Source organism: Thalia democratica, chromosome 3 (genome assembly GCF_965202585.1).
Source record: "Thalia democratica chromosome 3, ktThaDemo2.hap1.1, whole genome shotgun sequence".
NCBI lineage: Eukaryota > Metazoa > Chordata > Thaliacea > Salpida > Salpidae > Thalia > Thalia democratica.
Window position 1 is genome coordinate 49,929,527 of NC_139167.1, and position 20,744 is coordinate 49,950,270.

Genomic DNA, 20,744 nt, shown 5'->3' on the forward strand with positions numbered 1-20,744 from the left:
TACTGTCACCACCCTTAGTGTTCTATACTCGATTTTGACCGGTAACAATACAAAAAAAAAAAACTTCAATATAACTCAACTTACTCATGGAAATCTAGCTAATTAAGTCGGACAAACAATTTTTTATTTCTATTTTATCAACATAACTTTTATAACTTTATTAACACATAGAAAACATTTTAGTTAAGAAAATTGAGCAACATAATACTAGCACAATCTTGTCATCAAACTAAAAACTTCTCAGAACTTCAAGTAAATACTAACTTGTGAAATTCTGTCAGGTCTTTGTACTGCTTTCTCATTTTAGCTGTGAAATCGTTTCTCAGCTTGACCTCTAGGTTGTACATGTCTTCCTTCGCTTGCTTGTAACACACCTGCATCTTTTCCATGAATTCTGCTTGCTTTTTCTGTTTGTTTAGAAAATTCAATAAAACAATAAAAGTTACAACTTTAAACAAAGAAATAATTGACTCAAAAAGTGTTTACGATGTAAAATACTGACAATGTGAATGCATGCAGCGTCATACTGAGATTTGGGCACCGTCAATTGGTTCTCTTTATCTTCTATTTGCTCAACGTTATTCAATTTGCCTTTTGAGGATAACACTTCATTCTCTTTTATACCTGATTATAAAACATTTAAAGTCTTCTTTTTACTTACACTTACTACAATCATAATAAACTATAAACTTTGTCATGTAGAAACTGTTTTGCTACTTTTTTAACAGTCTACTTCAACTACTAATTAAGATTAAACTCCGAGAAAACAAAACATACTTATATAATCAAAAACAAAGCCTAATTAAATTATTGATAGTAAAGTATAACAACAAGGAAAAAATTCCTTATATACACCAAGGATGTTGTCAACATAGTATAATAGTTGTATCTAATCTTCATCTAAAATATAAATATTCTTACCTTGAAGGGTAAATTTGTTTTCAGCGTTTTTACCAAACGAAGAAGTTTTCTTTTTTGGAACAGTAGATTTTCTAGATATCATAGAATCGGTTCTTAGTTTCATCTGTTAGTTAAATTGAATTGACTATAGTAAAAATTTCAATAAAAAATTAATACATTTCAAAAACTTCGTAAGTCAATAAATTATTTTACTGACACTTTTTATACGTCTAAAACAGTTTTTGTAGTTAACATTAACTCAATTACAGTAGTATCAATATCAAAAGTTCTTAATTGTTTTAAATTGATATAATACAAATTTAAACCAAAACTTAACTAATATACTACAATATAAACAGAAATGCATAAAAGTTGATAATATTTATTTTACAGCTTAAGTAGAGCTCAAGCAAACTAATTATTAAAAAATCCGTTAACAATACTAAAAGATCTTGCTATTTTTAATAAACAGAAATTACAAAAATGTTCAGATCTTGTTTTTTGTATTACGTTTTAGTTATGCTATTTAGTTACTTTTATTTATAATAAAAATTCATTCAAACAGAATAAAACATCTAAGTATTAAAGTGAATATTCCCAAACACTTTGTATCAACTATACAGTAACGATACTAAAACTTTACAAGTATAACAAAAATAAGAAAAAAATATTTTTGGTACTTTACAAATTTCACATTCTACAAAATATACTACATAGTCACCTGTGAAGCGGTGATGGCGGAAAACTTGAGAATTTGTGAAGTTTCGTCGTAAGTGACGGGCGAGGGGCTGATGTTGACCAGCATGCAAGCCTGAGCGTCGCCGTTCAAATACCTCTGCAGCAACCTGGTCAGCTTCGACTCCCTGTACGGTATCACCAGATTGCCGTCTGTGTAAATCGCTAATAAGAATACATAAAACTATAAGCTGCTAAATTATCAAAATAATATTTGATGCGAAGTTTTCATCAGATAACTAACTACTAAAAGATTTAAAACTTTTTTTTCGACCATTAAAAGTTTTATTGGACACTGAAAAAATGCTTAGTGATACAACTTTACATGGAACCTATCATAACAAGATTTTATCAATAACTATTGATACAGAAATAATTTTGTAGTTATAATAACACTAATGATTCTAAAATACAGTTAAATCAATTAATAAAATAGTCTTTTACAAACATAGTTGTTTTTCTACAGTCAGATTTATACAAAGTTAGATATGATAACCACTCAGTTAAATCTCAAATTTTATTATAAAAGTTTAGTGAAAGTTAATAACTTTGAAAATAAAATTTAATTATAACATTTTAAGACTTATAAAACTATTTTAAACCTTCTATATGTATACATACTTTCAAAAAAAATCTTATTCAGTACCAAACTTTCTAAACAAATTATCAAAAGTGGCTTACTTTACTAAAAACAAAATTAACATTAAAAAGGTAAACGAGTGAAAAATCAAGTAATGATAGCACACATTTCTATTATACTTGGCAAAACATACTTTTAGCTTTTTGATTTTCTCTCACAACCCTGATGCACTTTTCCAAGGTCATCATCGACTTGTTGATTTGCTTCGCCTCATTCAACCTTTCACCAGTAGTAGACGTTTTATTTTGTCGCTCAATTCCAGCCAAATCACAAAACGATATGCTGAAAATTTTCATGAGCTTTCAAGATTTAAGTTTTGTATGTTTGTCATGTCTTTTTTATTTTCAATTACATTCAAGTTACATCTTAGTTACTAATCTCATTTTAATATTACTAACTAAACTGTATACGTATGATTATAAAAATCAATAAATAACTTTCTTTGATAAATTTATTTTCTATAAATAATCCAAACAAACGTTGAAATGTAACCATCTGTGTTGTTTTCAACTCTGACGCATTTAATAGAAAAGATAGCGTGACTTCTGCTAGAAGTCTTATTTATTTTAGTTGCTGCAAAATGAAGATTTTTCTTTCCCAATTCTAACAGCTTGAACACTTCACTTTGACTATAAACCTATAGAAATATATTTTATTTTATCAATAACACAAACTATAATACTAATTTATCTAAAAATAAAATACTAAATCTTTTTTTTTTTTCATTATTTGTTCATTTAATTAAAAAGTAGTGAAGTCTAGTTTTAATATAAAGATGAACAAAGCATTATACATTACATAAACGATTTAATAACTAAGTAAACACATACATTTAACGCTAGTGATAACGATTTTAATTTTTTTACAATTTTACCAAAAAATATCAAAAAACTACTAACAACGGATTTAAGTATAAATATTATCTATAAAACAAAACATACAGGTATTTGCAAGGCTCCTTTCACATACGGTTGCTGATATTTGTTTTCTTTGATCTGCAGGATTTTTCTGTTGTGCTTTATTGGAGTGAGAAGGTCATACACCTGCTCTTTGTACAATTCCACATAGCTCACAAGAAGCATGTACCTGAAAATTTATACATGGATGATAGCTCAAGTGTTATTTATTGCTTAACGGCAACTTAAAATGACTTGTTTTGTTGTCGAAACTTATCGAAACAGGGTTACCAAATGTTTTTGGCAAATTTTCTCCAGGTTTTCAAAATTTCCTTTAAGATTTTAGAAGTACACACTTTTGGGTCTATTTTTAGTTTAAATTAAAGTTTAAAATCTTAAATAGTATAAAAACATTGAAAAGGCACTGTAAAGCTACTTTAAATGTGTTTTTTGATAAAATAAAGAGTTGATGGTGACAAAAAAAATTATCTATATGATATATTTTTTGTGTCAAATCAAAATTTTACTACTGAAAATGTTAAAATAGTTAAAAATTCTAGGTTTTTCCAGGTTTTCTTTTCAAAATTTCTCAAATTCCAGGTTTTTTAGCCTGAATTATCAAATTCCAGATTTTTCCAGGTTTTCAGATTTTTTGGTAAGCCTGGTGAAACTACTATAAAAGCTTCTTTTTTTTCAGATGTTTTCTATACAACTCAATAATATACATACATTGGTAAGAATATATGACTTTGAAAGTTTAAATTAATTTAATTACAACTACCTTTTTTTCAATTATTATTGAAGAGTAACTATAAAGACAGATATAATAATTCATGGAATTAAGTATTATCCAACTACTAGCTAAAAACTGATCATAATAACATAAATACCAAAGTTTGATTCGAAATTGAGAATTTACTAGTCGAAATAAATATTTAAAATTTGAAATATTAACACAAAATCAAACTAACTTAATATCTACGTTTGATTTGTTCAAGTTGAGGCTCTCGTTCAATTTAGAGTTGCTGAATTCAATAAAGGAAACTCTCCTACTGCTAAAAAATATTTAAGCTTAAAAAAAACTATTTAATTCACAAAAGTCTCTTAATTAATTTCAAAAACGTATTGAGCAATCAATATTTATCTATGTCTTTTAGACTATATTCTATTACAGAATAATAAATTATTAAAACTTTTTAGAAGTATTTGAAGACGAAAATGAGTCCTGTTGGCTGGTATTGGAGTCGAAACTAAATTCACCAGACATTTCTGAATCCTATAAAAATTACAAAAGTTGTTAAGCTTTATTTTAATTAATTTTTGCTTTTATAAACTCATTATATTCTATTTTATACATTTGTATTAAATAAAATATTTAAAAAAAGTTAAATATTTTCTCAAAGTTTTAACTAATATTTACTGCTGTTGATAATTTACATTAAATACTGAATAATATTCAAGTATGAAAGATATCAATATCGCAAGTAAAACAGAAATAACCTTAAGTCTTAAAAAAATATGAAAACAAATACTATAAAGAAAAAATCATTTTGGATAGCTAAAAATTTTTACAAACTTTTTCTGCAAGGATTAAAATATCATTTTTCTTTTTCAAAATTTTTTTCTTCTCTTCTTTTGTGAGGAGTATAATGCAATCATTATCATCTAAACTATACAAAGAATCCTTCAAAATATACTTCAATTTAATTTACTGTTGATAAATGTAAATACAGTTTAAAAATTTATATAAATGTTTTCAGTAGATACTAGGCTTAATAAAGATTTTTTAATATTAACAATTTTTAGGAGATTTTTAAGGACATAGTATCTTGTTTTTTTTTACTTTTTAATTATTTTATTTAGTAAAAAACAGTTGAGTTATAGTAAAGTAATATGATTCTGTTACTAAATACGTTTCTAATTTCGATAGTTGTTAAGACTTATTAGGTAACAAGTTTTATAAAGATAATCATAGACAACTTGCTGGAGTTATCTATCAATTTAGTTAATTATTACTCATTTTTAATTTTCAATAAGTAACATTGTTAATAATCATGTTCAATATTTGAAAAAAAAATACCAACTTTTTCAATAATGTTGTTCCCAACAGTATTAAAAATATTGACAATAGAACGAGGAAGCACTCCCTCTTCTCCTAACTTTCCTTGCAATGTGTAAGTTTTGCCTGTAAAAAAAAAAAAGCTACTTAGAGAAGGTTTTAAATTTATTTGAGAAAAGTTAATTACATTTAATACATAAAATAAACTTATTTGATTTATAACAATATTTTTTTTATTTTTCACAACTAATTTGTAATTATAAATTAGTAATTGATTATTTCAATATCACTTTTTTACAAAAAGTACCCCGTCAAATTAAACTAAAAAAATTATATTAAGAAATAATACCTGCATTAGTAACACCGTATGTAAAAACAAGACCATTTTTTCCATTAACAAAATCTTGTACCATCTGAGAACAAGTTCCATCGAAGAAATCCTTCTGACTGTGAAAATAATTTATAAGTTAAAAACTTAACAGTACAAAATTTAATATTAAAATAAATGTATAATAATAATAAAAAAATAACTATTAATAAATACTAAGTTGTAAAGGAGTATTTGTAATTTATAGCAAATAATTCTTTTGATTAGAAATAAAAGTTTAAAAATTTAATTTCAATTAATAAATAACATTTTACTTAATTAATATATTTCTTAATCATACTTTAGGCATTACACTATTACTATAAAAAACAAAAATAAAAATTATAACTGAATGGATTTTATATTTAAAATATATACAAACAATTTTTTTAGTTGAATATACAAAGTTACCAACTTTATATGTTCATCAAATATTTTGGAGAAATAGTAAGACGATTGCAGTTGTACTTGATTTTGACGGTGTGAAGTTGATTTTTTATGAGGGGGAATTGACTTCAAGCAACCATCATCGTGTAGTTCAAAACACGCCTGAAATAATTAATATTTTAATTTATAAGATTAGCTTATTTTTGACTGATGTTGCTATAATGTGAGAACAAATTTATGATAACAACTAAAATTTTGTTTGTAAAACTCCTCTGTACAAATGCTTTTGAAAAAGTATTTTTATAGAACAGACATGTAGAGACCTACAAATATTTAAAAAACTAAACACGATTGTATACTTTAAAGTATATGTTTTTTTTTTATACTTCAATAAAAAATATTTGAAATTAAGTAACTGTATAAAACATTTAAAGCATGTAAGAAAACTATACACTCATTTAAAATATAACAAAACATTTGAAGGGAAAAATTTCAAAAAAAGTTATTCAACTAGTCTAAAGCAGTAAGTAACTTTATTTCAATATCACTATACACCAGGGGCGTGTTTTGACTGGTTTCCTGTTTCCTAGGAACCCCCTGAATAAAAAAAGAAAAGAAAAAAGAAAAAAAAATCTTAGAATATCACTAAAAACGTTGTTTATTGACTTTGTTTTGGTTATTAAATAAACTTTGAATAATAAATGTTGAATTTATAACACTGAAAGATCAAAAAGTTTCCTTAACAAAAAATGCTCTTTTTTGCCAAGCTGAAATAGATTTTAAATAAAATTTCAATTGTGACGTCATAATAGGTAAAAGTTTTAAAGTAGCATTTTCTTTCTAGGAAACTTTTTACTAAGATGCTCTTAGTTCCAACTATAAATTGTTACTTAGTGTAAATAACTTTTGATACAGTATTGTTTTTGAACTAGTAAGTACAATTTTACTTAAAATAAAGTCCAATACAACCACTTGAACTTTATTTTACTTATTTGGTTGTATATAATAATGTTGTGTGAAGCTTTTTTACTGTAAAATTTATATTTTTGATTATGTGTCAACCAACTGGGTTTAAACCTTGAAAAGTTCAATTTATTCTTGTATCATTTAATGGTATTTTAATATTTTTTATTTAAGTTGTTTTATTTTTGTATGTCTGTTGGCCACAAAGTTAATTATTGATTTTTTGAAGTTTTTAACTCAGAGAGATTTCAAAATCATTATTAGAATTCCTGCACCATCAGGCAAACATTTAAATATAATTAAAAGATTTTTCAACTTATTTGTAAAAGTCTAAACATTATTGGTAATTACCTAGGATGATGTTGCACCGATATCAAGCTGAAAATATATTCTGTTTAATATCTTTTTGAACCATAATTTTAGGCTTAAAATCAATATTTTAAGCCTTGTATGATTGATCTAAAATTATACTTCGTTTTAAACAAGCTATATAAATACATAGTTAGAATTAAATTCATTTGTTATAAACTAAAATACTTAATTGATTTTAATTTACAGTATTGTAATGCATATAAATTATTGTATCATTTGCTTTATTTTAAAAATAAAATCAATTAAATACTTAAGTTTTATAGGTTTATGATAATTAAGTTATATTTATGTGTTTATAAAATATAATTTTTTAGCCTATAACTATGGTAAAAGAGATTCTTTAAAAAATATACAACAATGAATTTAATATTATTTTAGCTTGATATTGGTGCAACATCATCCTAGGCAGTTACCCATTTTTTTTAGTAAAATTTAAATTTTTATAGATTAAATTACTTGAAAAAATGTTTTTATTATAAATACTTATCTTCCGGCTCTTTTAGTTTTAATTTATTTTAATTTAATACAGTATAATAAATAAAAAAATATATTATTTTTCTATTACTACTTATATGTTTTTTTATTTAAAAGCAGAAAAAAGCATTTTAAACACAGAGTTTTTCGGCTAAATATTGCGTACTTAACTGGCAGTGCATACCTAAGAAATGGGTACTTAAGCGGGAAATTAAGAACAAAAAAAATTGTGAACCCATTTGAAAAAAGTCTAGACACGCCCCTGCTATACACAGCTAGCACATATAATTGCCTTTGCTTCTTTCTTAGTTGAATTTAAGTTATTGGACAACACTAAACTAATCGTAAGCAGTTTATAACAATAAAAACTACTACTCTTAGACTTAAAGTGAATAAAACTATTTATTTGGTTAACATATTTTAAAAAAAATAATTCAAATTTGTTTATCAAAAAAAAATATAGTGTTTATTTAAAAAACCCTTACTCATTTTCACTTCTAATAGAAAAAATATTCTTTGAAAATATTTAATTTAATTTTAAAACAGTTTAAATGCCTACTTTATGTATTTAAGTGTTATAACAAAATTTAAATACAAGTGTTCAAATTTTTAGGTTGTAACTCTAGAAAAATTTAGTTTCTAGAATATAAAAATTTGACATTAAAGTTGACCCTAATAAACTACAAAGTCCAAACATTTTATGTTATACAGTTTACAGTCTTTTTTAGACTCTCATAAATATATAACAGTTTTTAATTTTTTATATGTTTGTAGTGCAATAAAAACAAAATTATTTTACTTAAACTACTTACAACAGAGTTTGATTTTAGCTCTTGTACTGTGTATGGCCTTACTCTTAGGAAAACTTTTAGGAAATTCTGAGTATTTGCAAAAGCTTCTGAATCTATGTGCTTAATTGTTTCATTGAAATCATTCTCATCAAATTCCTCAACTAAATTCTGTTTTTAAAAATTATAATATGTTTTTTAATTCAATAAGCTTTTTTCTAAATTATAAGAACTTACTGCTAGAAAATGTTTAATAGAAGTAAAAACTTTACATAATCAAAATATGTATAAGAAATTAAAAATAATTCAAAATACAAAAAGTGGCAAACAAAGTTACCTTCTTTATTTCATTGTATGAGGATATAGTAGTATCTTCAAAACTTCTATCGGCTGCTGATATCCAAGATGCATCCGAAGCCATTTTAAAAACTAACCTAACTACTTACCTAAATATAATTCATAAAAAAATATTGTTTACAAATCTAAAACACAAATTAAAGTACCTAAATAGTATCTAAAAATACTTAATTCACATTAAAATAATTCTATTACCTCAAACATAACAAACAAATATTTACTGCATTTTAAAATGTTTTTCACAAATACCTATTTAAAAGTTAACATATATAACTAAAACAAGTTAATAATATTCAACTCTCTACATCTTAAAAAGTTAAAATTATTACAAAAGATTAAAAATTTCAAAAGAAAAATATATTGATAAACAGGATAGCTAAACTTTTCTTTAAGTTTATTCATAATTTTTACATTTATTTAAAACAATAAAGAGTGGTTTATGAGTATTTAATTTTTAATAAAAAGTTAAACTGTTATGCTCTTTCTGAGTCCTCTTATTTAGTATGCAATTAAAGTATTTTATTATAAATATATACTTTTACTCATCAAATAAAACACAAATTAATGTGATCAACTACTTGAAAACTTTAAAATGTATATTATTTTTATCTATAAAAACTGTCTTTTAGTTTAAACTTTAAGCTATCATGTGAAAGCTAATCTTAAGTTTAGTGAAAAAATGTTCTTAACTCTCATGCCCTTAGCTCAAAGAACTTTAAAACTAAAACATTAAAAAATATAAAATATTATATACAAACACAATAAAAATAAAAATTATATTTAACTGTGTTATGAGTTTAAGCTTATGTATCAGACTATAACAGTTTATATTAAAGGCATATGTAGAAAATCACTTTTTTCACATCTTATTTAATTTTTTGAGTTATACATAAGCTACAAATTTTTTAATAACTTTTTTTTTTTTTTATATCTGAAAACTTAAAATTAGACTATATTTATACAGTTAATTCGAACTTTTATGTTCTTTACAAACTGACTTGTATTTCATACTTAAAATTTTCAAATATAAACCAATGTTATTTTTGTACTAAAAATACCTCGACCCCTACAACCTTAGTTTCAATATCTTTTTAATACAGTTTTGTCACCTTTTGAAAGAACAAAGCCGGCTTAAGTTACATCAAACTGTCCTGTTTTATTGTGAGAAAAAAAAAATTTGGACAAAAAAATAATAGAAATACTATTAAGGTCATAGGGGTCCTATACTTTTTTGATGAAAATTAATATTTAGCCTTAATTAAAAATTCAAACTTCATAAAAAACCTTTTAAAGAACATAAAAATTTAAACTAACCTCCAAGTTATAGTCAGTTTAGTACAACACTTCTAATACATTTGTAAAAAGTAGAAACTTTTAATTGCTTGCTTTTTTAGAGTATTGAAAAAACTAATTGAAAATTTGACTTATATTTCATTTTCTAAGCAACTTAATTTCATATTTTCAGGAATATTTTCATTGCATTAAAGAGAAAAAACTATTTTGGTCCTTCCATTAGGAAACTATGGAGTTCTCAAACTGTGTACTTCTATTTCTCAAAAAATTATTTGATTTTTTATAAACAGTAAAAAGCAACTGCTAGTCCTAACTATGTTAAATATCTTCAGAGTTGCCACTCAAAAAACTATACTGATTAAGCAAAAAATGTCCGGAGTGATCTTAAACTCAGGGTTGCCACCCATTTTTTCAATTTTTTTTCCAGGTTTTCCAAATTTCTTCCAGGTTTTTAAAAGTACACATTTTTGGGTCTATTTTTAGTTGTAAGTTAATTTCTATTAAAGAAACTGTGTTAAATAGAATAAAAGCATTGAAAAGATACTGTAAAGTTACTATACATGTGTTTTTCAATATAAAAAAATGTTTGATGATGACAAAAAATCTTAATTATATGATAGATTTTTTGTGTCAAATCAAAATTTTACAACTGAAAATGTTAAAGTTATTAAAAATTCCAGGTTTTTCCAGGTTTTTTTCAAAATTTCTCAAATTCCAGGTTTTTCCAGGTTATTTTAGCCTAAATTGTCAAATTCCAGGTTTTCAGGTAAAGTGGCAACCCTGTAAACTGTCCTGAGTCATTCATAGTTTTTTTTAATCTTAATAGAAAAAAATTAATTTAATAAAATAAAGTTATTCAACAAAACTAATATAAAACAACTAAAACTTGAATCTTTATCAACTAAATCTCATTCAAAATCTAGAAAAAATATGTCCTGAGATTATTAAAAAACCTGAATCTATCCTGAGTTTTTCTTTAAAAAAAAATGAGTCAGCCTGAACTTAATTATAATCCAAAATATCCTAATTCCTCCCGAGTTCCTGAGTAAGTGGCAATTCTATATCTTCCAAATGAAACCAATCTGTTAAAAATTTTCTTACTCTTCTTCGGCCTTAACTGGGCTTTAATACCAAAACTATTATAACAACATATGAACTTGATTTCCAGAGAAGTAAAATTAACTTGCAAAAAAAGACATCTAAATTATTAAAACAAGCATGAGATTTAATAAAGATATCCAAACTAGCTTGAGTTCTTAAAAAAAAAAATCTAAATAAGAATGAGCTAATCTGTTTTTTTAACCACAATGTAGTTTAAACTGGTCTATTTGAATCTAAGATTTTTTCAACTCAAAATTACCTGAGTGACCAAAACCTAGCCAGATTCACTATAAACAAGTTTGTCACAACACCTTTTCTTTATTTCTTTTTATCTCGAGCATAGTTCATTCTTTAGTAAGGCTTGTATTAGGGTGCTTATAAAAAATTCAACCTTTGAGTTTTCAGCTAGTAAACTTATTTATTCACCAATTATCACAATTACACCTGTGCAAAATTTTTGCTGTTTTCAAAGTCTTTTTAGAAGCTAATATTGATTTTTTGAAAACAGCCCAATATCAAATGTATAGAACCCAAAAAATTTAACCTTAAAGTTTTAAGCTGAAAATTGATTTACATGTGTCAATTATCACAAAAACACATTATGAAGAATTTAAGGCTACTTAAAAAAAATTTCACACAATTACTTTTTGATTATACAAGATTTTTATCATTTTTTGTAAACTTTTTTATGTAATTTCATATACTTGAATTTTAACACTCAAGAATTATTTAAGAATGTTAAATTAAGATAGAAACGTTTATCTTTTAATTGAGATCAAGTATGTAAAAATAACAATAATTTAATTGTAGATCATACTTCCTACATAATTACAAAATATTTAGATCTGAATCAACTCAACCTCATTGAAGTTTTATCAAAAAATTTATCTGAGAATTATTTTTTGTCTTCAAACTAGCCAAAGCTCGGCTGAGTTTTTCAAAAAACTTTAAAAATAAACAAATTATAAATTTAATAATGATAAACAAATTTAGCAATGAATGCATAAGATTTTTAGTTACTAGCCTAAGCATGTAGCAACCCTGTATGACAGTAATAAGTGCAGACAATCCTGCTTACCAATAAGAATATTTAACCACAAAATTTCATCCAGTCTATTTACTTTATTACTTTATTAATCAAATTAACTTGACTTCATTATGTAAACAAGTTTAAAAATTCAAACTCAGAGAGGAAATGGTCTATTGTTTATTGTAAATTATTTTTTTAAGTTTATTATTAGCAGCTATGGCTTTAAAACTATTTTTTACCATATTCTAAATATAAAAATAGTTATATTTCTACATTTGATTTTTATTTTAATGTGTGTTTGTTATTGTTACTCTTTTTTATTGCTAAATAAATTAAAAGAAGAACTGAGTGTATCGAAATGAGTATCTAAGTACTTTTTCAAGAGCAGGTCAATTGACAGTAATTGTGAAGCTTCACATATTTTTTACAAACACTAAGATTTGTGAAGTCAGACCTTAACTTTCTTGGAAGGTTATAGTATAAACTCAATTTCTAGATTTTTCAGGTAGTTAATGAAAATTTATACAAAACTACTTGTTTAGTTAAATTTTTTTTTTTTCTTTAATAAATTTAGTTTAAATTTTTGTTCGTTTTATTACAATTTTGGGTAGATGTTTCTTTTTTTCTTTTTTCACTGCAGGCTAATTCCCTCCACAAGTTTAAAGCATGCATTCCACAATTTGAATTTCTGGCTATTAACATTTTGTTTAAAAGTAAAGCACCAACGCAAAAGTGAAATGTATGCAATGCATCCATGTTTTTTAAAGTTTTATGTGGAAGAAAATAAATTATGTATAACTTAAGTTCAAAAAAATTAACTTAAGAATTCTTAATCTTTTTCTATCCTTTTAAGAAAAATTTAAGTTTTCAAAGTCAGTTCCGACTTTAATTCATACGTTTGTACTTATATTTATATATAATAAAATTTTAAAAATAGAAAAAAATGAACTTTCATTTGTTTTTAAAATATTGTAATTAAATCTTTAAAAAAACTTTTCAGTCAAAACAAAAAAAAATAAATTAACCGTAAAATTTGTTAAAATTTTGTTTAAAATACTTTTTTAAACTAATAGAATATCTTGGCTATATTTAGCTAAGTTTAGTTGTTTACAACCATTAAACAACAAGTGCTTGTGCAATTATTAACATTAATCCATGCTACACTCTGCTACCTGGTTGTGTCCTCATCTGGACTCATCAGGTAGACATAGTCACGATGAACCGCTGTATCAATTTAACAAAACATTCTTAAGTACTTAAGCACAAAATATCGCGTGCGGCAGAGTATCACGTCGAGTATTATTAACGGTTGTCCAGTGCTCATTGTTTTATGGCTAAAAAAGTTGAAGCTAGCCAAAATATTGCTATTAGTAAACTGATCAAACGAGCAAAAACTATGATTTTACATTGAAACTGACAATGTCTTAAACGTTAAATTACAAACGATTAAGTTGAATAAAAACTTTTCACTATACCAACAAATAAAAGCTTTAGAGCTAATGTAGTTAAGGTTTGTTTAAACGAAGATTTAAAGTGACTATGTCTGGCTAAAAATTCCCAGCAAGCACAAAACTAGATCGTAGAATGTCGCATAAACTATTTTAGATATTACCACGGTACAGTCTAGTGCTTATTTAAAAAAAAAATATTTAAGTTGCTACAAATTAAAAGTAAATTTATATAGTTATTTTATCAAAAATATCTTTTTAGAAAAGTAGATATAAGGCGACGACTGACGTACATCTGGGAAAGTTTATACTGTCCTTTTAGTGCAAAATATTTTGGTAGTTTTTTACTGTATTTGTGACATTTATCTTTTTTTAATAACTAATATCAAAAATGCTGTTAACGTTTTGTTTTTAAAAGTTATAGTGTGAAATAAACTATTCAAGTAAATAACTTATTTGTTTATTTAAAAGTTTTTATTTTAGACTATTTTAGCTTTTTCATTTGAACAGCTAATCTATAACCAAATAAATGTCAGTTGAAAGCTTCAAATTATTTTTTACAAGTATTTCAGTCTAATATTAAGTTTAAAAAGTTTATTTAATTATATTAGTTTTAAAGGTTGCTTATTACATTTAAACTTCAGATAGTTCAATTTTCTATATTTTGCTTGATTGGGTTGTTAATGTTGGTTTGTTAATGTTAATCTCCACATAAAAATAGATGAGTTTTACATCTTTTTGATTTAAAAATATTATTTAAGAATATTTTTTTTTATAGTTATTCTATTGTTATCTTATTTAAACTTCTACTACTACGTTTCTTTTCATAAATTTTTTTTTGTTCTTCAATTTAAAACTACTGTTTAAGAAATCGCAAAAATTATTTTTAAAATTTTCATGATTTTTATAGTGGTCCTAATGGAACTATAAGAAAATATCAGCGGTTGGTTTAGTAAATACGATCAGTTTGCAAGGTAGAAAAACTTATCTTTATTATAACATTACAAAACTCTAGCTTTTTTTAATCTGACTGCTGGTCAGGCTAAACTTTGTAACGATAATTTTTTTTTAACCAATAATGAGTGTTTTACATCATATGCAATTTTACCTACCCCATTAATATTTGTTATCGTAGATAACCAAAAAGTTTTTTTGTTAGTCCCTAGACCTTTTGAGCGATTTCTTTTGACGGTCATCAATTAATATTATTATTATTATTATTATTATTATTATTATTATTATTATTATTATTATTATTATTATTATTATTATTATTATTATTATTATTATTATTATTATTATTATTATTATTATTATTATTATTATTATTATTATTATTTACGTTTAAAAAATCATTTTATTAGTTTTCGATAATACTTTGTGCATTAATTAAGTTTTGTTTGTTTAATTTTTTAAGACAGATTTGATAAATATATTTTGTTTTTAATAAATAAAAGTTCTATAAGAAATAAGCAATATATAGTCATCGATTGTTTGTTAATTACTTTTAAAAGTAATTATGAGAAAATAGATAGAAAACATTTTTAGAGAAACATCACACATTGTTTTAATTTTAAGTTTCATTTCAGTTTTTTTTAAAGAGAACACGATTATGAGATTTCTTAATTTTATTTTTTTGATTTAATTTAGATCTGGTAAATCTCCTTTTTAAGTAGACACCAAAACCTACTTTTGTACTTAAATACAATCAAACTTTATTATATTGTTTTTGTTAAACACACCTATGACAAACCGAATTTGCTGTAGTTGAAAATATTCTATTCATCAGATTTTTCTAATTATTTTTTAACATAGTCTTATTAAACTGTTTTTTACTTTAATACAGTGAAATTTTAACAGTTTGTTTTTATTTAAAAAAACTATGACATGTCTTTTTATTTCTAATTAAAGTAAATAAGTATGTTCAAAAAAATTGATAAAGTACTTGACGATTTAATAAAGTATTTAATTCTGAATTTTTACTCTAAACATTGATTATATTTATATAGTAAGTATTGTTTGATCTGTTATATTTCGCGAAAAAAAGTTATTTTACTGAGAGTTTAAGATTAATAAGGTTTTAATTTATAAAATTGCAAGTCTACAAAAAATTATAAAGTTTATCTTTTTTATCTTAAATTATTAAATTAGTTAGTTTTGTTTTACCTTAAAAACATATGTTGGTTGCATTTTAGTTTTAGCTTATTAGGTTTTTAAACTAATTCAAGAGTTTTATATCAAAATTAAATACTTTAGCAATTCTTAAAAACCAAATACAACTAAGGAACATGACTTTTTAAGTGTTTTTTTATAAATAATTTTATACTAATTTAGTGTAGTTTGAATTATATATTAAGTTTTAACAGACTATATATACTAGTGAAGTAAAGTTTAATTTTATTTATATTTGGAATTTCACTGATTAACACTTATATATTTTTTATTATTGAAGTTATTTATTAAACACAATCTTAGTTTATATAACTGTTACAACTTTACTATTCAAAAATGATTGTTTTAGCATAAAAATATTTCTAACTGATAGTTCAGCAAAAAAGTTTTTAATTTAGTGCAAACTTATAGAAAATGTTTAAAGTCACTATACTAGGTTGTTAAAATAATATGGTTATTTAATGTATTATAAAAAAAAGATCAAACAATAACATGAAAACTTCACAGTAAAAAAAAGTACACGAATATGCTTTTATGTAACCAAGCTTTTAAGCTCTATTTATTTATATAAATAAAAAATCGCTTCTCATAATTTTTTTTTAATAAACAAGTTTAGTTAAATCTTAGAATTTAATAGTTAATAATTTGAACTAAATTAGTACTTTTTAATTTGAACATTTCATAACTTTTTTTTAACTTATACTATCGTTTTATGTTAAAAACTTTAAGGAAAATATTGAAGAGGCTGTCACTGCAAATAGTCTCTTATAATTTTGCTAGAACTTTATTTTAACTTTCTTTTAATTAATAACAAGAATTTTTAAAATGGTATTAGTAATATTTAATGTTCCTTTGTTGTAAAATTAACACTTAAAACTTTTATTAAAAAACCACAAATAATTATACTAACATATGTAAAAATTTTGTAAGATAACCAGTCTAGAGCTGTTTCTGATGTATATACACAATAAAAGTTTTATATTTAAAAAATATATATATTGCTGTGATCTCTAGATTAGATTGAAAATTTGTTGTTGCTATGTTTGACTTAAGGTTTTTAAATTTTTGTCTTCTTTATTTTTTTCCTAAGTTTTGTTTCAAGTAAATACAGATTTAAAAACTTACTAGAGCAATTTATATACTATATGAATTACTTTACTTGTTCTTCTTTTTGATAGACTTTTAACTTTTCATAACATTTGACCGTTTTTGTGTAAGTTAATTTGTTATAATTTATAGTTGTAAAGTTCTTACTATAATTTGTTCTTTCTGTATTTACTATTATACGCTTTTACTATATTATAAATAAAACTAGTTTTTTTTTCTATTTACTATACATGATATAATATCAGGAAATATATATGATTATAGAACATATTTGATCTCAAAAAATTGATAAATTTTTGTCTGAGTAATTTTTTTTTATTCAAAAACAATAAATATAAGCAACTTTTTGCACCGTACTTATAAAACGATGCATAACTTAAACCAAAACAATAATCATAAATTAAATTAAAGCATAACACGTATAACAGATTTTGCAAAGTTTATAAACATCAATGGATATTTTAACACCATCGCAAGCGCAATAAAGACAGCAAAAAAATATTTTGCTACCAACTTTACCGCGGAACGCTTTAACTAACTCGGGTGTATGTCAGGGGCGTCGCGTGGGGTGGAACGCTGGAGCTGTAGCTCCACCTAAAAAAATGAAAAAAAAGATTTTTAGAGTTTAAGCCTTTAAACACGCTGCTTTAAATGGACCCCTGCTTTAGCTGTACAACCCCAAACTACGTCAAAGTAAATTTATTTTAAAGTTGAGGAATTGAGCTTGAAAATTATATAATTTTTTTTATATTATCTTTAGAAAAAAAAAAAAAAAATTATCATGAAGTTGTACAAAAGTTACAGCTAAATGTGTACATCAGGGTTTTCCAAACTCAATTACTATATCGCCCCCTTTTCAGAAATTTGAAAAATAATCGCCCCCCACGATTTTAAAAAGTAGTTTTTCTCTTGAGTACAAACTTTTGAGCCTAGAAATTTGTGTTCGATATGTAATTTAGTCTGGTATTTCTTATGCACGCACTTTTAGGCTGTGTTTAAAGTAGTTTACAGGGCTTGGGGTATTAAGTTACAGTTGTTTTCTTATAAGCCCAGTAAAGTGTATTAAATTACTTAAATTTTAAAAAGCCTTGTTTAATCAGTAATCAATCCTGATTATATATAAACTGTTTTAAAACTAATGAAACTTTTAGGGTTGTGGTGGACAACTTTTGTAGTCAGCAATTCATGTAAACTAAAAAATATTTTCTTGTTTCAACTCGTTAAAAAAATGTAATTGCAGGCTGCATAATTAAAAAAAAAAAACATAGAGAAAATTAAAAAGCTCGAGCATTATTGTAATAAAATGATTTACTATTATTGTGATCTAGGAAATACTAAAGTAACTGAAAACCAAATCGAAAGTGTATTTCAAAATCATAAGCATCAAAAAACTAAATTTTGTTTATTTTGCACAAGTAGTTTTCAAGTTACTTAGCGGGTCGAAATTTGGTTGGATCTGGACCGTACGCTACCCATCTGAAATCTTAACTGAAACCTGACATTATAACTATCTCTCATTTAACAAATTTCGGACATTTAGAAGTGAATACTAAGTAACTTATTTAAGCCGCACAAAATACTTAAATTATTTTATAAATAGGCATGTTCTAAAATTAAATACCAGAGATTTAAAAACTATAAAAGAATGAACAGATTATTTTACACATAGTAAAATAAATATTAAAACACCATTGCTGATCTAGTTTTAGGAAGTTTGACCGACTGGCTTATTATCTCATAAAAAGTAGTTTTATCAATAGCTTCTGTTAATGCAGTAAAATTATTAATTTCAATGCTAAGATATATTACAAGCAAATTAGTTGTAAAATTAAAAATTTAATTTTAAACCTTTTAAACTATATTTTTTGTAGTAGAATACCATTAAATAGTATTTGACTTGGAATAACTTTTAGGAAACTAAACCTTAATTTTAACATTATTTTCTTAATTTAAATTAAAAAAAATCAAATGTTTTACAGTTAGTTCTGGGAACAGAAATTAATCAATTAAAAAATTCTTTTAATTATGTTAAAACTTTGTTTTGTCACTGTAGCAGTCTTTTTGACGGCTTATTTAAAACTGTTTAATTTTATTTTTTCTCTAGTTATTAGCCTATAATAGTTTACCAGAAGAAAATAGTGAAAAACTAAAAGCTATTGTTGAAATATTAAATTAAACAACATATTCTAATTGCTAATATATTAAAAAATAAGATAAAACAAAAACAGTTGTATTAATAGTTTAAAATTATTTAATATATAGATTTTCTAACAATAATAAATCAAGTTAGAAAATAAATCTGAGTTAAACAATCTTTTAAATAAAAAATTTGAAGTCATTTCAAATAGAGACATCAAATCTATACTCTTTTAAAACCAAAAAATAGTTTTTGAAATAAAAACTTTAATGGTTATCTATTTTTTTTTATACAGATTAAACAAGTAATGACAAAAATATGTCAAATAAATTTTCTTTCAAACAAATACTTTGACCACTATGCTATAAAAACTTTTAGTGTAATGTAAATCGACTAATATCAACTACAAAACTAACCAGGTCAAAACAAAGCTATTAACATATTTAAAACATAAACCATTTTATAAATACAGTAGACTTCCTCTTCAGTTCGCACTTTGAACAAAATCAAAAAGTTTAAACTCAAAAATTGTTACCATTTTTTATACAAAATGATAAATTTAAATATGTTATATGCAATAACGTTATGAATAAACATGAAATCAAGTAAAACATAAAACAAACATTCATAAAAAAAAAGATCTATATAAGCTATTAAATATTGTTTATTTTTTGTTTTATTAATACTTAGTTAGTAATAGACTTTATCTAAGTTAAATTTAAGAAAATATAAATTTGAACTTATTTTTTGGTTAAAAAGTGCGAACTCAAGAAGAAGTCTACCGTAATTAATATTTATTAGGAATTATGCAAACCTGTTATAGAATAAATAATTTAGAATAATTTTTAATATAAAAAGACTACTTAAATACAATACAAACTAGGTTATAAGAAGTATTTTAAAAGATCAAATAAATAAATAAAACTTTCATAAAATAATGTCTGCTACTGAATTCTAATATAATGCGAAGGAATATAAGTTCATTCTAATATAAGTTCATGAAAGCTTGCAAATTTTTCTAATCTGATTCTAAATCAGTCAAATAAAGCCTCAAATCACCTCCTTTACAAATATCTAGATTAGATATTTTGCTCAAGATGTTGATAACTAAACTAAAAGCTTTCTCAACAACATAGCTAGAAGGAAAAACTATACACAACAATCTAAATTCCTCTCAAATGATTGGATACTTTTGCCTTAGTTTTTGTTGAGTCCAAAAGCTTTCATATCGTTCTTGGGGAAAAAAATTACTTTAAATTCAAGGCCAGTTTGTAAGTCTGAGAAGGTATCCTGTGAGTCGTTTACTTCAAAAAGATCTGCCACGAAAAGGAGAAAATTGTCAAATTCCAGGTTTTTCTAGGTAAATTGGCAACCCTGTATATTTTTATTTCTTAGTCTAACTTAATGACTTTTCAAAAAACAATTGGAAGTATCATGAGGTTTAGTTAATATAGAAAACATAGACTTTTACAAACCATTTATGATCCTAAATAACATATATTTCAGGTTAAAAGATAG

General features: G+C 24.2%; 1 protein-coding gene across 1 annotated transcript in view; it reads right to left on the reverse strand.

The window, feature by feature from the left end:
• The window catches only part of LOC145832354 (uncharacterized), a 38,606-nt gene extending 29,583 nt beyond the window's left edge, over positions 1 to 9,023 (reverse strand). The window contains exons 1-15 of the mRNA XM_082939671.1: positions 8,919 to 9,023; positions 8,606 to 8,752; positions 6,013 to 6,146; positions 5,580 to 5,677; positions 5,256 to 5,356; positions 4,748 to 4,855; positions 4,365 to 4,447; positions 4,143 to 4,226; positions 3,217 to 3,361; positions 2,755 to 2,912; positions 2,409 to 2,557; positions 1,622 to 1,788; positions 922 to 1,024; positions 503 to 624; positions 265 to 407 (exon numbers count right to left, since the gene is read on the reverse strand). Coding sequence (XP_082795797.1) covers positions 265 to 407; positions 503 to 624; positions 922 to 1,024; positions 1,622 to 1,788; positions 2,409 to 2,557; positions 2,755 to 2,912; positions 3,217 to 3,361; positions 4,143 to 4,226; positions 4,365 to 4,447; positions 4,748 to 4,855; positions 5,256 to 5,356; positions 5,580 to 5,677; positions 6,013 to 6,146; positions 8,606 to 8,752; positions 8,919 to 9,002 — 1,826 coding nt within the window. The 5' untranslated portion in view covers positions 9,003 to 9,023. The remainder of the gene's footprint in view (positions 1 to 264; positions 408 to 502; positions 625 to 921; positions 1,025 to 1,621; positions 1,789 to 2,408; positions 2,558 to 2,754; positions 2,913 to 3,216; positions 3,362 to 4,142; positions 4,227 to 4,364; positions 4,448 to 4,747; positions 4,856 to 5,255; positions 5,357 to 5,579; positions 5,678 to 6,012; positions 6,147 to 8,605; positions 8,753 to 8,918) is intronic.
• Between the last annotated feature and the right edge of the window lie 11,721 nt (positions 9,024 to 20,744).